This window comes from Micropterus salmoides, unplaced genomic scaffold (assembly GCF_014851395.1).
Source record: "Micropterus salmoides isolate LMB-PRFRI ecotype aquatic unplaced genomic scaffold, ASM1485139v1 Ms_hic_scaffold_6, whole genome shotgun sequence".
Taxonomy (NCBI): Eukaryota; Metazoa; Chordata; class Actinopteri; order Centrarchiformes; family Centrarchidae; genus Micropterus; species Micropterus salmoides.
This window is the reverse complement of record NW_024044348.1, coordinates 20938462-20956251: the sequence shown is the minus strand read 5'-3', so window position 1 is coordinate 20956251 and position 17790 is coordinate 20938462. Positions and strand designations below refer to the sequence as shown.

The window sequence follows — 17790 nt, the reverse complement described above, 5'->3', positions numbered from 1 at the left end:
TCTATTTACATAAATGACCAAATAATGTATGTAGCCTTTCACATTACAGTCACATAATGTATGTGGTGAGATATATATATATATATATATCAAAATGCCTTACAGACGAGGGACATTCAACCTGATTAGAAGTACAAGGATAATAAAAGACTAAGATCAGTATTTGGCTTGTTGTTGTCTCCAATTACTTTGAAGACAGCCTGCCATGTTTGATCACATTGATCTTCTAAGAAATGTATGAAGCATAAACTCAAAAATTTTGTAGTTAAATCCACTGCATCCAATTCCTGTTCCCATTATGTGAACCAATATCAGGATGCAGCCTGATGACTTTTTTTCTTTTATAGTTTGATAGAAACAGAACAAGTCAAATGGACGTTGCAGACAAAGCTTAGAATTCTTCTAAAACCAAAGTTACTTGAAGATAGTTGCTCATATGTCACAATCAATCCAGACCCTAATGGAATCTGCAGGAAAGAATTGAAGAAAATCTAAAAATCTGTTATGGCTGTAACTTTATTCTTCATGGGATTGCTGTGCAGAATTTCCAGTAACATTCAACATAAGCATTATTGATCAACTGTAAATGACTTGAGAGATAGCCAATTTATTCTCCCAGCAACTTAAGGGGCTTTTAGGCCATTAATTACCATCATAAAGCACTTTAAAAATATATATATTTTAAAACCCAGTCAAACATCTGTAAGTTTTTTCCTAAATATGTCAGCCAGTCCACAGGTGTGAAAGAAGGCTCCCCAAGAGGGAACTGCCACTACTTTCAGTTCTGGAGAAGAGACTGGTTTGCCAACCAGAAAAAGCAGGTAACTTCCCCAAGGGCCCCAGACCCTTAGATTAACTGTCATTTGGTTTTTGATGAATTGGTCATGCATTGTATCGTAAAGTAGTGGTACTGTTTTGCCCACTAGTTATTAGACTATAAATTTTAATTACCACAGATGAAATAAACAGACCAGGCAGTATACAGTCCCCTCAAAAAGTATAGGAACGGTAAGGCAAATTTCTTTATTTTTGTTGTTCACTGAAGACATTTGGGTTTTAGATCAATAGATGAGTATGAGACAAGTGTTTAGAATTTCAGCTCTCATTTTGTGGTATTCACATCTAGATGTGTTTAACAACTTAAGACCTACCACCCTTTTCTGAAAAAGAAAGAAACTACTGGTGTACTGAGCAACAGACATCGAATATGGCGGCCAAGGAAAACAACAGTAGTTGATGACAGAAATATCGTGAGAGCTGTGAAGAAAACCCCCAAAACATCAGTAAGTGACATCTGCAACAACCTCCACAGTGCAGGGGTGAAGGTATCACAATCCACTGTTGGAAGAAGACTCAGAGAGCAGAAATATAGAGGCCACACCACAAGATGCAAACCACTCATCAGTAGGAAGAATCGGAAGGCCAGATTGAAATTTGCAAAGTAGTACAGAGATGAGCCACAAAAGTTCAGTAACACAATCTTATGGACTGATGAGACCAAGATTAATCTCTGCCAAAGTGATGGAAAGGCCAAAGTGTGGAGAAAGAACGAAACTGCTTATGATCCGAAGCATACAAGCTCATCTGTGAAGCATGGTGGAGGTAATGTCATGGCTTGGGCGTGCATGGCTGCTTCTGGAACAGGCTCATTAATATTTATTGATGATGTAACTGATGATGGTAGCAGCAGAATGAATTCAGAAGTGGACAGAAACATTTTGCCTGCCAATTTACAGAGAAATGCATTGAAACTAATCGGGGGGAAATTTACCATGCAGCAGGACAATGACCCAAAGCACACTGCCAGCAAAACAAAGGACTTCATTAGGGGGAAAAAAGTGGAAGGTTTTAGACTGGCCAAGTCAATCACTTGACCTTAACCCAATAGAGCATGCATTTCACCTCCTTAAGAGGAGACTGAAGGGAGAAACACCCCGAAACAAACAAGAACTGAAAGAAGCTGCGGTAAAAGCCTGGAATAGCATCACAAATGAAGACTGCAACAGTTTGGTGGTGTCGATGGGTCGCAGGCTTGAGGCAGTTATTGCAAGCAAGGGTTATGCCACCAAATATTAAATGTTATTTACTTAAGATTATTTGTTCCATTATTTTTGCTCACCTAAGAATGCTGTGGTCTAATACAAACAGTGATATGTCCTGAATTGTTATACTCATACTTATCTTTTGATCTTAACCCCAAATGTCTTCAGTGAACAACAAAACCAAGGGAATTTGCCTTACTGTTCCAATACTTTTGGAGGGGACTGCATTTCCAGCATAAGTGTTTCTTGGCTCTCTTTCAAATAATGAAGCCAATATGTATGATGTACTTGGTACTGGATGGGAGACAGGGTACATACACAAGGTGGGAGATAGGCTGATCTTTACCCCAGGCCCCCCTAATAGGTCGACCTGGCATGCATGGAGACAATTAGGCTACTAAGCCAATCAGCAGTCACTCTTACCAATTTTCTGTAGTTTAATCAAGCTTTATCAACCAATTCTAACAGATGTGGGTAAAGAGTGTGCAGCAGTCTAAGAGCATGCAGTACAGACCTGGATGTCTTGTTCCAACTATAAAATAAGTACAATAAATAAAACAAATGCATGAAAAAGCAATATGGAGGTTTAAGCTGATGGTTTAGTCACAGCTGACAATGCCTGCTCCGCTTTCGTGTCAATGTTTCGTAGTTTAAATCAAAGTGCAGACTTCATGCTGTGTACCACATCTTTCCAACTCTTTCTACATGTTGCCAACAAAAGTACTTGCTGCTTGTATCACAGGGTTAAAGGATCCACACAGAGCCTGCCCAAATATGTGATTTACAAAATCATACGGAGAGACTGCCAGGTGTGATCACATTGGCAGAATCATGGAAATAACAATGCGTAACATAAAAACATTGAATTATGGTCCTTCAGGGACTCGTACACCACTGAACACCGTACAATAATAGACTTAAGTCAGTTTTTTATTTCAGGCCTGTACATAATTCAACTTATGACCAACGAGAGGTATTTTTGCTAAAATGCAGGCTAGATTACAGTGTGACATTGTTTTAGCAAATCTAAACTAACAAAACTAATCTTTACAAAACAGCACTTCCACGCCAAGTATGACTTATGTTATGTTTCCTCACAGAGAAACATCCAAATGGGTGAATGATCCTTGTCGCTTTGAGCTCTATAATACTCTAAAATAAGACATAATGCACAGTCCAACACTAGACTACTGAAAATGTACATACAACACTCAATTAGAGGAGAAGATGGTAACATCACTTGAAAACTTGTTACAAAGACCTAGGGGCTGTACAATATCTTCACAAAATAAAAATGTGTGCACAGGGTGTTAATGGTAACAGCAGAACTGTCAGGAAAACCCTACAACGAGGTAAGCACTAAACTTATAGACTAAAAAAATAGTGTGATTAACCTCATGGCTACAAATGTGCCACCTAAAATTGTTGACATTCTAAAAATAAAGAGTTCAGAAAAGCCTTCAAATTCCCAGTTGCTTTAAAGTGGCAGAATTTGATTACAGTTAGAACTGCCGCTGCGTTCCTTTGTAGGGCTTGAATCCACCCACGTTGCCACCACTAGGAATGGAGTTGTTGGTGATCTGTACAATTCGGTTGAGCCCAGACGAAGAGTGACTGCAGAAAGAGAAACAAAGCCTACGTCTAAAACGGCCGACAACACGGGAATGCTATACAGTTTTGTCATCACCTGTTTGAAAATTTGTTATACCTGGAAGGAGCCATCAAGCTCCTGGTGTCTCCCATCCTGCGATTATCAGGGAAACCCCTCTCCTGGGAGCTTGATCCACCGTGCCACTCCTTCCTCAGGCCTTGCTCCCTGTTATGACGTTCCACCACGACCTGGCGGCCAGAGCTGAAAGGCTGAAGAGAATTTGGAATTAGGAGCCAGTATTCTATAAATTGTTGAATGTGTGAGCTACAGCTAAAGACTGAAACTTTGTTAAAAACTATGGACACGGTAAAATATGACTAAATTTACATGTGAAAAAACATAATTTTGCAGATCATAAGACTGCAAGACCAAACATTTCATCAATAAAAACTGCCACATTATGAAGATCCTTCATTTATACAGGGTTTTTAAAAAATAATAAATTAGTCATTGAATAAATGGAAAAAAAAGTGAAAAGTGTTTTATCACGAACGGTTTATAAGGCATAATGCATTAATTTCAAAATGAGAAAAAAAAAAACCCAAAAAACAGCAAATCGTCACGACTGTTCATAATGCATTTCATAAATGTCCAACAATTACTCGCTGATCAAACTTCAAGTCAATTCCCTTTCTGTCGACTCACTAAATCAATTACACTTTGTGTTTTTATAAACATTTTTAGACATTTGACAATATTTTTTGCATGACCAGTCAATATCCTGTACCAGTAATATGGGGGACCAAAGAAATGCAGTAGAACTCTTATTAACTTTTATTGTATTATTCGGCGGTAAACTGACCTGATCACTCATCACCATGGGTCTTCCTCCATCTCGATCATTAAAGCTGCTCCTTCCACGACTGGTCGTGGAGCCTCCTCTAAGAGTAGGGCCTGGACCATCTCTGCCTGATCGCTCTGCACGCATGCGCATAGGTCCTCTGCTCAACCCAGCATTACTGCAGGCAAGAAATAAAAAAAAAAAATGTTTTCACCAAAAACAACTGCCAATGCTTCTCGTCTGAAAACTGCACTTTGCATTTTTTTTTTTTTTTTACCGTATATCTCCCTTGTTGGAGTTTATCCCGCCATCATTCTTCCATCCATGCCCTCCATCTCTAGGTGAGCGGTTGTGTGTCAAAGCTGGCATTGTGGCTCTGGCTCCCATAGGGCGATCATGCAAGGGCACTGGCCGTCTCTCATCTCTGTCCCTGCGGTCGGTGTCCCGGAGTTCAGTTCGTGGAGGAGGCGGTGGTGGCTCAACTCTGCGGACTGTTTCAAAGTTCTTGGGATAGCGCTCAAAGCCAGAGCCCTCTCTGTGAGGACCAGGGCGACTCTTCTTTACGTCGGGCTCACCGTCAAACCGGTTACGTCTAAACAAAGACCAAAACGAGATTAGTCACATCACAAAAATTTTAATTGGCAAGAACTGTTACCATGTGGACAGGAGAATACAAGCAATAGTACAGACACAATATGGATGGCTTTGTTCGATTCAAGTGCCCCAGTAAGTCATGACAGTGTCACAGTGAGCTAGCTAACAATACCAGGACCCTGAAACTGAGACAGCTAAACATTATTCTTTATTATTTATACAACTGCTCTTACCAATAATAATCATCGTTCGTCATTTAGCTGAAACTTTTATCCAAAGCTACATAAAATTACTAATTATTTTAGAGACCCCATGCCTCTGGAGCAACTAGGGGTTAAAAGTCTTTCTCAAGGATACATTGGTGGATGTGTCACAGTGGGGAATTGAACCTCACACCAAAGGCATATGTCTTAACTCCTGCACCATCACCACCCCTGATGGTTCTCATAGTTTAAATACTATTACTAGTACCTGTCATACGTGTTGGGCTGCTCGGCAGCAGCCTCTGGAAAGCGACCCCTCTCTCGGGGAGTAAAGTTTGAAAAGCGGTTCTGCTGCCGGTTATAGTTCGAGCCTTGGTTCAAACGGACATCAGTCTCAGGCTGCATCTTCTTGTTGCCATTCCAATAGGGACCGTCTCTCCGGCTGAAACAGACAATACAGACATGCCTCATGAGTCATGAGCTTGTAAGCTAGTCACTATTAGACAGAACAGTTGAACAGAAGTCAATGGAAGTCACTGTGAAGTCTCAGAGAAGTCCAATATGCAAAAATGTACAGTATGATTTTAATCAAATTTAACATACTTGACACAAAACTGCAACTAGTTTTGGTACCTAAATTCAAACTGATCAAAAATTACTTGGATGATGGATATCTATTATTCCCCTAATGCCAATTTTGACCCACATTAGGCCCTAGCCATGTGTTTTGGACCCTACCAGGCAGCTTCCCTTTCCATGAGAAATCACGGTAAAGGCTCCCAAATGATAAAAACAATGGTTTTCTCTCGTAGGCAACACTGCCCAAAAGATTAAATACTAAAAATATCAAAGTTTCTGACTCCACTGCCTTACAACGAGTCCCCACTTATAAACCAACAATTTTGGTAATTACCGCACCAAAACTGTTGAGGGACAAAAATTCAAGCGTATATACCCATGTTCCACTTCACGGCCTCTTTTGAGGTTGTTTCTTTTTTCTTGCTCAAAACGGAGCTGCTCCTGCTGCCTCCGCAGCTCCTCGCGTTCTCGTGCCATGCGCTCTGCCTCTTTACGCCGTTCCTGGAAGAGGCAATATTAAAATGCTGTATTAAAAATTACTGAAAAACATGGATATCGTTGCACAATCACAAGCAGTAACAAAATCATAGTGTCTTTAACAACCTTCCGAAAACAATTTGGATTTAAAAACAAGTATCAAATGACAAGCCTACTAATGACTAACAATGAATTCCTGAACTGTTTGAAATGGGATTAATGCCATTAATGAGATGAATAGTTTAGAGTTCAGAGAAGCATTGACTGTGGAAAGGTGTTCATGTCCACTGTACCTGCTCAATACGGATTCTCTCCCTCTCAAGCCGCTCCCTCTCCAAGCGCTCCCTTTCCAGTTTTTGTCTTTCCATCTCCAGTCTCTGGCGCTCCCGGAGCAAGTTCTCCCGTTCTTCACGCTCCCGCAACAGACGGACACGCTCCCGCTCCCGACGTTCCCGCTCAGCAATTTCACGACGTCTTTCAATAGGAAAAAAAAATTAAAATCCCTTCTAATAGAACTTACAGACAATAAATGAAAAAAGGTGATTTTCAAAACATTAGAAAATTGTGGAAAAAATACATTTTTCCCTGTCATTTAATTCAAAAAGGGAAACATTTCAGGCCTTTGTTTTAATCTTGATGATTACGGCTTACAGCTCATTGAAATCAAAAAATCCTGTATCTCAAAATATTATAAATTCTTACTTCTAAAATTCTATTGACCCTCACAATAGGTTTATTTATGCACTCAGTTCTTGGTCGGGCTCCTTTTGCATTGCATTGCATCTTCAATACAGCGTGGCAAGAAGGCCATCAGCCAGTGGCACTGCTGAGGTGTTATTTGTTACTGTTTTATTGTTGTATTTTTACCCTGTAAAGCACCTTGGTCAACCTTGGTTGTTTTAAGTGTGCTATATAAATAAAATTGATAGATATATTGATGGAAGCCCAGGTTGCTTTGCTGGCAGACTTCAGCTAGTCTGTATTGTCAGTCTGGTGCCTCTTATTTTCCTCTTGACAATACCCCATAGATCTTCTATGGGGTTCAGGTCAGGCGAGTTGGCTGGCCAATCAAGCACAGTAAAACCATGGTCAGCGAACCACTTACCACTAGGTAAGTGGCACCGGTAGGTTTTGGCACTGCGGGCAGTTGCCAAGTCCTGCTGGAACAGGATCTCAACATCTCTATAAAGCTGGTCAGCAGATGGAAACATGAAGTGCTCTAAAATCTCCTGACAGACGGCTACATTTACTCTGGACTTGATAAAACACAGTGGACCAACACCAGCAGATGACATGGTACCCTAAACCCTCACTGAGTATGGAAACTTCACACTGAACTTCAAGCAACTTGGATTCTGTGCCTCTCCACTCGTCCTCCAGACTCTGGGACCTTGATTTCCAAATCAAATGCAACATTTACTTTAATCTCTCAATCCAAAGTCCTCTTTTTCAGATGAAAGCAGGAAACCTTTGAAGGCGTTTTGAGTTAATTAGAGCTCTTCTGAGGTTGACATTTCTGTGTTATAAGTTCTTTATTCTAAAATTCTAATAAATTTTGTGATACTGAAGTTTTGACTTCCATGAGCAGTAAGCCGCAATCATCAAGATTAAAACAAACGCCAGAAATATTTCACTTGTGTAATAAATCTAGAATATATATAATTTTTTGAGATACATCTGTACCTCTTTAGTTTGAAATCTACTAAATGTGTGCTGCTCCAGATTACCTGCGCAACTCTACAGCTCTACGAACACGCTCCACCCGAGCCATTCGTTCACGCATCCTCTGCTCCTTCATCTTCTCAAAAGGCAGGATGTCCTCCCCCTTGTGAATAAAAGGGCGCTGTCTTTCTCTCATCATCTCCAACTATAATAAGGAATGGAATCAATTCTTTATTTTTTTTTAAACCTCATAGGTAAAGCATGTAAATGCTAAGCTATATGTCCACTGTCTAGCGTTTTATACCTCTTCAGGAGGAATCAACCATTTCGGCCGCCTTTGAACGTTCATGTTGACAAAGGGCTGGAAGAAGGTATCAAACAGATTCTCATTTAAAATCCTATGACAACTCTAAACTGTGGTTCAAAAGTACAGTTAAATTCAATCAAATAGAAATATAGACGTCTTACTTTATCAAAATATCTTCCCCTTCTGAAAGGTCTCATTTTGCCAAAATTAGATTCTCCTTTGACCTGCTGTACCATCACCATCTTTCCTGGGCTCTTCGGACCTAGTGAAAAATAAAACATAAAATAATCAGAGAGAATAGACATGTGCTTACTGAATGACTCAAATGGATTCTCTAAATAGAGAGAAGAGGAATTAAACCTACGTCCATGCTTTCTGTCATCTTTCTTTGAAGATTCCTGTCCTGAGTTAGATGAAACTGAATCAGATTTTCCACTTCTGGCTTCTTGTTTTTTGGATGAATCTTTGTCCTTTTCTGAAAGTTTCTCTAATTTCTTGTCTTCTTTTTTGTAAGATGGCTGTGCTCTACATGCAAGAAGAACAAACGGTTAAAAAGTGCTTTCAATCAACAACGGATTCACTTTTTGACTTTTTCTGTCACCCACTTGTTGGTCAACTTTATCCCTGTGGAACTGCGTTTTTCACATGATTTGCTGGAACTTGCTTTATCCTCCGGTTCCTTCTTTGAGCCTTCTTTTTTGAACGGATCATTTTTGGCCTGAAAAACAGCAGCAGTGAAATATATGACACGAGCACCGCAATGTTGCCATGAATAAAAAGGACTCTAAACAACTTTGACTTGACATATGCACCTTAACTTACCCTTTCAACATATATCTGCTGTCCATGGAGCTCTGTACAGTCAAGGTGGGAGACACACCGTGTCACCTCTGTACTGGAAGACATCGTCACCAAGCCGTAACACTTTGAACCAGGACTGCGAGCATTTGTAACTACTTTGGCGCTCAAAACCTGTTAGGCAACAAATTTATTTACACCATTTTTCCAACAGCACTTTCCCAACGTATTCAAAATAAGTAACAACTACTACTTTTCTTTTTTTTTGAATGCACGTGTTATTTACCTTCCCGTATCTGCCAAACAGGTTCTTTAAGTCAGCTGCTTTGGTGTTAGAAGACAGGCCGCTCACCCATATGTTACGAGAAGAACTGCTGTTGCTGGTACTGCTGATGACTCCTGATGAAGATGTTTTCCAAAACACATTGGGCATAAAAAATATTGCATCAAGTGGAGTCAAATGACCAAAGTGCTTCCCTGGGTTTCATATTTCCAATAACATTTGAATTAGGGATGCACCGATCTGACTCTTTCCGTCCCGATACTGATCCCAGGGTTTTGGGTATCGGCTGGTGCAGAGTACCGATCATATACAAATCTAAAACTATATGCTGTAGACTGCAAAGCATGTTCTTTGGCATGATTTTTCTGGGATGTGCTTGATTGGTGTTATATTTTGAAGTGCTACAGCCAACACTGAAAACATTGACTTTGCAGATATTGCAAGTACCCGTAGAAGTTGAAATGTGAAATACCTCCAAACTGCTGACTGGTTTCAGCTCGCCACATGCTAGGTTAGCTCTCCTAGCAAAATAGTCGTGTCTACAGCGCACTGCTGAGACATAGTGTAATACGCAGGTAATTTAATAGATCAGCACCCTTGCCACAGATACCTGATACAGCTATCAGTATCAGATCACTGCATCCCTAGTTTAAAGATAAAAATTCTTACCCTTTTCATCTTTTGCAGTTTTTCCATCTCTATCTCTTGAAGAGCTACAAAGCAAATGTTGTAACAACAAACAAGAAAGGAAATGAGAGAAGGAAAATAAAATCCTGGTGTAAAGAGACAGACATACATCTAGTGGAATAAAAACACCACATTTTGTACTTTTCAGGAAAAAAAAATCCTGTAGCCAAGGCGTAGATCTGAACCAATGTCTCAAAGGCTTCATTGCTTTTCCAGTGGTGAGATGGGTCAGGTTGTCAGCCAATTTTTTCCCTGGACCAATGAAATCTTCGGAGGTTTGTTCAACTTCACAGCGAATCATTTGACCAAAAAGAAAAAAAAAAAAAAAAAACACTGCCATCACGGGGATTAATGCTCTTTTACAATGCATTGTGTAAAAACTGGAAAAGGCTTTAAACTGCTGGAAGGGTCAAAGTAACAAAATAAGAGGTGTTTTCTCAGCTCCTGGTTAATGTCACAATTTAACCAACTTCAGAAAAATAAATCAAAAGTAGTAAATGGCAGGATTAGGTACATCAGTGAACATTTCCCTTATGGCAAAAAAAATCTTGAGGCTACCCACAATGTTGCGTTCTTAGTGAGCTGGACTTGGTAGTAGTATCAAAGAACTGACATAGAAAGACAAACCTCTTTGCTTGACCTGATGCCCCAGTAGCGGAGGGGCCTTTCTTCCCAGAATCCTTTTCTTTGTCTCCCGTTTCAGCTTTCTTCAAGGCCTCCCTGCTGTCTTTCTTCGTGGGTTCACCCCTGGATCCGTCATCTTTCTTACCATCTCTGTGGCCCTCCGTCTCTTCCACCTTCATGTCATCATCTGGGCCCGTCTCAGCAGAGGCCTCTGGCTCATCAGTGCCCTTCTCGGCCTCTGGATCTGGAAGTTTCACATGTTTACCTGTTTCCAGGAGATCATCACCATCAACATCTAGGGTGAGGGCATCTTCATTTTGGATTGAGACGGATAGGTGATCGTCCTCAGCTTCTTTGGAGGAATTCATGGCTTCAGCATCCATCTCAGCCAGTTCTGTCTCCACCTCTGGCTCAGCCTCCCCATCCATCTCTGGGTCAGCATCCTCATCCACCTCTGGCTCCGCATCCACATCTGGCTCAGCCTCCGCATCCTCGTCTGGCTCAGGCACTGAATCAGCCTCAGCCGCCACAGCTTCTGACTCTGGTTCAGCCTCAGGCTGAGCGAGACTGTCCTCGCAGGGTGCAGGCTTAGAATTTTCACGAGTACCATCATCTGTATCAGTTACATCTGAGGGATTTAATAAGGATAAACATGGCAAAAACACAACTTTTAACATTGACATGTCGCATGTTACTTGACCTAAAAAGTAGAATAGAAAGCACATTTAGTGTTAATGGTCATCGGGGGCGTAGACACCAGAGGAAGACACAAAACACACAATCTTCACTGAAAATGGGGGATGATTCAGTGCTCTTCATTTCTTGACACATGTAAAGTACTTGAGTCATAATTCATACTGAACATGCAGTTCCAGATGCTTCCTACAGCAGGTGGGATTTCTCCAGATGGGGAATCTTGTGATAAAGTTCAAACGAGGAACAACTCATCAGTTATTCTTCTGGGGTTTTTCCCCGTTATGCAAAATGCTTCCTCAAGCTGGTCAGTCCATGGAAAGTCATCTGTGTTTCAGGAAGTCTTTATTATCTTCCAATATTTCTTCAATAATTAATGTCATCAATGTCTTATCAGCAGATTTCAGAAGCCAGAAAACAAATCATCAAATCCAACCTGCTGTGATGTGTCCAGTCAACAGTACACAACTGTGTACAAAAAGTGTGTCCCCTTGGTCACAATAGTCCTTGCCAGTCCCAGGCCATGCTGTGTGTCAGATCTCTTCACCTCACATCACGCTGGGGCTACAGTCCACTGGCAAGAACATGTGCAATTTTGATAGATCTCTGTGATGAATGTATGAAGTCTCTTGATCTTTCACTTGCCTACTGACACAAGGACTCTGCGTCTTAAAAAGTGTTTTGAGAAGTCTAGCGGTCCTTGAAATAACCAAATCCAAGCTTCATTCACAGGTTGTCGCAACTGACAAAACCTGTAATAAAAAGACGTCCGATTACTCTTGAGAAGGGAATCAAGTATTCAACCAGCCCAGTGAACTCGTCACTGGTCTGTCCACCGGCGTTGCCAAACGTCAACAGCAGAGTGCAATGATCCTCCAGTTCTACAAGCTGTTGCTTCTTCCAACTCAATGGACATAAAACGTCTGCCTATTTGTGAGCCTTCACTCTTCCGTTTCCTTGAAGAATGTAGAAAGTTGAATGCCAGAGGCAACTGAACTCCACTGAAGCAAACAGGACTTCTCTTTTAGTTATCCAAGGAAATTTGGTACCTGAGTCAAGGCAACCCATATCCAATCATTCATGTCTTGTGTACCAATTGCAAAAAACTTGAGTCAGTCTTCAGAAATGTCTTCATTAAGCATGTCCTTGGTGTTCCATTTAGCGCAATGCGACCTAGATAGTGCAGTAGTTGGCAGAAGCATGAAATACTACAAGATGTAGGTTATGCTTTCTACCAGGAGTTTCTTATCATGATTTGTAATAGCTGTAAAAAAAGAAACAACCTAATCTTAGCAGTGGGCGTTAGTGTGCCAGTAAACATACCTTTATCTGATTCGTACCCTTCCATTTCCTGCAAAACAAAACACTGCCGTGAGCTTAATATTTCAATGCAATAGGCACAGCAACAAAAGAAGTTAAAACTATGTGTACAGAAATAATTTATCACAGTTTTCAGTGGTTTTTCTATATAAAGTATATTCTTCTCATTTATGAAGTAATCAAATCTCACATAAAGGGCCTAAGATATAGCACTTTTAGACTTTCCAAAGGCTATAATTTCTAGTCAAATACTACAAGATGTAGCATAAAATTAAGTTCTTCCCCAATAATTTCACAAAAAACATGGATGTTTCAGCCCATGTGAAGTTTGTGGCTTTGTATTCAGTTATAGTACGTTAAATGAAAGTATGAATTACCTGCATGAGAAATTTGCACAACACATGGTAAGTAATTTTATTTGCTTTCTGTCCATAAATACCTGGTATTAAATTGCATCTCGTATCCACAGTTTGATTTTAACCTGATTACATTTAGCCATACATATATACACACACACGGGCATAAAAAATATTGCATATTGCATATATATGTGTGTATACACACACACACACACACACACACACACACACGTTGAGATTCGATCAAGGCCCAATCTTTGTCCAGCTCAAACAACTGACCATCACATCCTCCTCTCATTTGCGTTCTGTTAAGTTAGTAGTTTATATTGATTTTAACTCAACAGCGCATGGGGGCAAGTTCACAAACGGATTCGTTCAATTCTGTGTTCACCAAAAACATGAGCACTTTTCTAAATTCATCGCTTAGTTGTTTGGTCTATAAAATGTCAGAAAATGGTGTAAAATGTAAGCGTTTCCCAAAGCTCAAGATGAGGACTTCAAATGTCTTGTTTTATCCACAAGCCAAAGATATTTACTTTCTTAAAAAATTACTCAACCAAATTATCAAAACTGTTTGCAGTATATTAATTTAATAGCTAACAACTAATTGATTACTCATTGCAGCTCTACTCAATAATGCACAGCTAACTGTTTATGCACAAGAACTCTCTACAAAGCATAAGATGCATTTTTAATGATCACCGTTTGAAAGTGTAATTTAAAGATGCACAGATTTATCGGCCGGGGACCGGAATCGGTGAGGATGACGCACGCTCACAATGAATTTGTCAAAATAATCCGTATTTCCCGTTTTAGAACTTTGCAGCAAAACACACAGAAAAACGTTATCTTCTATTAAGCTAGAGACGCAGGCCCAGTCGATATTTTACAAGCACGGACCAGGTAAAGTACCAGTGAACACAGCTCTTGGTGCCGATCTCATTCAGTAGCACGTTGGTTTCAATCAGTAATTAACGACAAGCCTCCTCCACACACGGCTCACCGGCTGCTGTGAAAACTGAATCCAAAAAGCAAGTTGTGTTTTTTGGGTGACTTTATAAAACTGCTGACAAATAAAGTCAACAAAACAGACAGACACAGGGAGAAAGAGACAGAGATAGAAATGTACGCGTGCGTCTGAATGGTAAAGAAAGGCGAGACGACTACTGTAGGTGGATAATTAATTAGTGAAAAGAAATAGCCTACAAAAAAAATAGGGTAATGTATTCTTTCAAATAAAATATACCTACGTAACGTACCATGTACCGACTACAGTTTCAATGTCATTCTCTGGAACACACTGAGTGTTACACCACATGACTTAGGCACCTACTTAAAACTGATTTTATTTGTACAAACAACCTCTGTCCAGTAGCTTAACCTGGAGCAGTTTTTTTTATTTTGAGATTAGTTTGACTGTGAGTGAGAGAAGGTCCTATAGCCTGTTGCAGTTTTGGAGAAAATGTAAAAGTGATTTAGTAGCCATTATGCTAATGGAGATCTTAACAAATAAGTAATTCTCCATGAAAGAAAAGTTACAAAAGAAATGTGTGTGCTGTCTATTCTAGTTCTTTGAAAGTAAAATTGGAATCGACAAGTGAGACCTTTAAAAATTGGAGTCTGTCAGGAAAGATGCAATCAGTGCATCTCTAAAATTAATATCTAGACATTTTTGGCAAGAGAGGGCAAACACAAAGAGCAACAAAGTTGTGGCAAACATTTACAACAGAAATGTAAGCCACCGTCACCTTGGAAAACGCATCTTCTTCCCCGGTGTTGTCCGGATCTGAATCCATTCTTTTTCCTGAAAGGGAGAGTTAATAAAAAATTTTAAAATCAACATGAAAAATTGAATTGCTTAGCCAACCAGTCTCATCACTTAAATCAAAACACAAGATTACCTTTAACTTTTCCACTTTTCCGAGTTGATGCATCAGCTGAAAGTGGAATTTGAATGTTTTCTGTATCACCACCTTCATCCTCAATAGCCTTAAAAAATACAAGCATTTAGTAAAATAAAATAATTTTTAAAAATCAGTTAAACCATGAGCTTTAGTCCATAATTTTTCAATTTTATAATACACAAAACTGAATTTAGGTAAGCTTTTGGGGCAACTGACTCATATGAGACATGTTCAGATTATTTAATGTAACGTTACTTTCAAACTTTGCCGTCAGAAAGGCATGGACAGATCTTCTGGCAGACTTCACTCATTAAACGTCAAACGCCACTAAATAATAGTGAACGTTTTCATTTTAACCCCAAAATGTATTCAGTAAATGAGTTGTGTCATGCCTTCAACCAGCCATTAACTATAAACATTTCATGGATAAACTGGGAACACATTCAACAATAGGTGTAACACGTAGTTCATCATGATCAACACAGATCTGCTAAATCCTCCACGCAATTAATAATAAAGCTACACTTAATTCCAACAGCTGAATTCAATCAAGTGCAAAATGTTAATATCCAATAAACAGTGACGCTAAGTGGTGAACTAATATGACATCTTTGTGCATTAAACGGTTCAGAAAGTATTATTCACGTAGTGGTTTCGAGGCAGACAGCCTAAACATAGGCCTTTGGTGTCTGTTTTGACTTGAACGCTCAACTTGCATCCTTAACATCCTTTCTCCAGGTAATCGTTCAACCTCGACTAAGTTACCTAACCTTTAATTTTTCTCCCCGTCAAGTGTATGTGTAGCAATTTGCTTGGTATAAGCCAGTTACATAGCCAAAAGCTAAACTGAGCCAATGGTAACGGTTTAACTATTTACCTGACTAGATAGCCGAGCAGGAAAACTGTCACAACATTAAGCTAACTGTTAGCTATCGTTAGCCTTAGCAGCTCTGCATCGCATCTCCAGCTCAGTCACCTTTTCTTGCACAAATATGCTTCACCTTTCTGTTACCTGTCTCAATCTTGATAGAAGCACGCTCTTTATGCCAGTAGTGTCCAAATTCCTTCGTTTGAGCTCGGATTTAAGATCAACAACTCTTAATTCTGATATTTTCTTACACTCCGTGGAAATGGCACCCGTCGCCATTTTACCTCCAGATTACTGAATCGTGCGCGAGCGCAGACCGTTTTTCTTCTTCTTCGCTGTTTTTATTTATCGTGATTAAATCCCGCAATGCCGCCGACTGTGCCGGGGGAGCCAGTGAGCGGATAAATGAAAATATATACAGTAGGTGTGTCATTCCATCTTCCAGCTACCAAATCTCTAACCATTTCCAGTTTAAATACTATTTATTTAATTCAAACACACGGACATTCCCTAATTTAGAAAATAAAACCTGAGTGAACTGTGTTCATCATGAGTGGTGTTTTTGCCTGAGAGTGTTGAACTCAGGTCCCCTTCAACTTTACACTGCTGCTTGTACCCAACATGGTTTTACAAGCAGGCGGTTAAAGCTGTTCCACTACATTGGGCACAGTTTTTATTTTATTTGAATGCTTTGCAGAAGAAGCCAAGACACTTCCTGTATAGTCTTCAGTAAGTTTGCAATGAAAGAAGTTACACAGGCCTTGTGATTTGTAGTGTGGAATACAGACCATCTGTTAATTCCATTAATTCTCACATGTAGGCTAGCCAGCACACAAACTATATTCATTTCTTCTCTTGTTTAGGCTCTCCACCTAATATAGATCCAATCCTAAAATCATAATCTAGTTTGATTTTATTACTGTATAATTGTGTTATTGTATAAGTAAGCACATCATGAGCATTGTACAATCCAGAGTCAAACTCCTCATATGTGTACCTGGCAAATACATCTGATTCTGAACTTGCCACACCAGCCTCAGATAGGGTATAAAGTTGATGATACACAGAGCAACTTTTAGAGCAATCGTGCAGGGCAACGTTGCCGTCAATAGTAATGAGTAAAGATTACTACCGTAATCCCATTCCGCCACCCGTCCCACACCGCCGCTATCCGTTCAAAACATAGTCAGACTTGCCACTTGCCCAGCAACGTTGCTCAAAAAGTTGCCCCGTGTATCATCAGCTTTAGTCTACTGTCACAAACTAGTGTTCTGCACAATACACATGATCTTGTCTTGTGGTGTTCTGCACCTGTACTTTGTCAATCCTGTGCTTTATAAATGTTTTCTTGTTCCAATTCTATGCCCATCTTCAAGCTACTTCATCATTTATATGCCCCACTTATTTTTTATCATATAAAAGTGATAATAGAAAGGTAGTCAACACTGAAAGACAAATGGTCACAGTAAAGACCTGTCAGAGACACATTTTAATTCCATAACTTTACCCTCATGACCCATCATTGAAACTGAACATGAAGTGTAGTCACATACACATACTGAAATATTACCAGTCCTTTATATTTTACAGAAATAAGTACATCAGCATATTTCTTATATGTGATCATTTTAATTCTAGCAAGTAAAAGTTAGCACTCGCATCGCTCTTCCCTTCATATGAGTTAAGTGTCAATCTCATCTCCACAGCATCAGTGGTGTGGCCCTCACAAAGCGCCACAAGATAATTACTGGCATAGGAAATTCATTTAAATATAAAATTAGGTTTATTTTCTGACATCTAAAAAGTATTTAAATGAAACAATCTGAGAAGGGAAAACCACATAGTTGCTTGAACTGCTCACAACTTAATGTTTCCCTGTAAACATAACTAATCACCTCATTTTGTTATTGCACTAAGTCTTAATTCTAAATCTTTATTGCTCACATTGTGAATTTTTG

General features: G+C 39.7%; 1 protein-coding gene across 1 annotated transcript; it reads right to left on the bottom strand.

The window, feature by feature from the left end:
* Positions 1-2954: 2954 nt before the first annotated feature.
* Positions 2955-16134, bottom strand: sltm (SAFB-like, transcription modulator). Its single transcript, XM_038700872.1, has 20 exons — positions 15977-16134; positions 14962-15049; positions 14809-14864; positions 12705-12732; positions 10692-11316; positions 10047-10090; positions 9381-9493; positions 9119-9268; positions 8902-9014; positions 8661-8821; positions 8458-8558; positions 8294-8350; positions 8055-8194; positions 6621-6801; positions 6227-6351; positions 5540-5713; positions 4752-5066; positions 4496-4652; positions 3751-3902; positions 2955-3656 (listed from the first exon to the last, which is right to left on the bottom strand). Exons 1-20 carry the CDS (start codon positions 16109-16111, stop codon positions 3545-3547), a joined length of 3027 nt encoding a protein of 1008 aa, XP_038556800.1. The 5' UTR covers positions 16112-16134; the 3' UTR covers positions 2955-3544.
* Positions 16135-17790: the final 1656 nt, after the last annotated feature.

Excerpts from the sequence above, each read along its gene's own strand:
- sltm (XM_038700872.1), bottom strand. The coding sequence starts at position 16,111 with ATGGCGACGGGTGCCATTTCCACGGAGTGTAAGAAAATATCAGAATTA. Across the intron at positions 15,050-15,976 it reads TTCTATCAAGATTGAGACAG|GCTATTGAGGATGAAGGTGG; the intron begins GTAACAGAAAGG and ends GTATTTTTTAAG. Across the intron at positions 8,559-8,660 it reads AGATGACAGAAAGCATGGAC|GTCCGAAGAGCCCAGGAAAG; the intron begins GTAGGTTTAATT and ends ATTTTTCACTAG.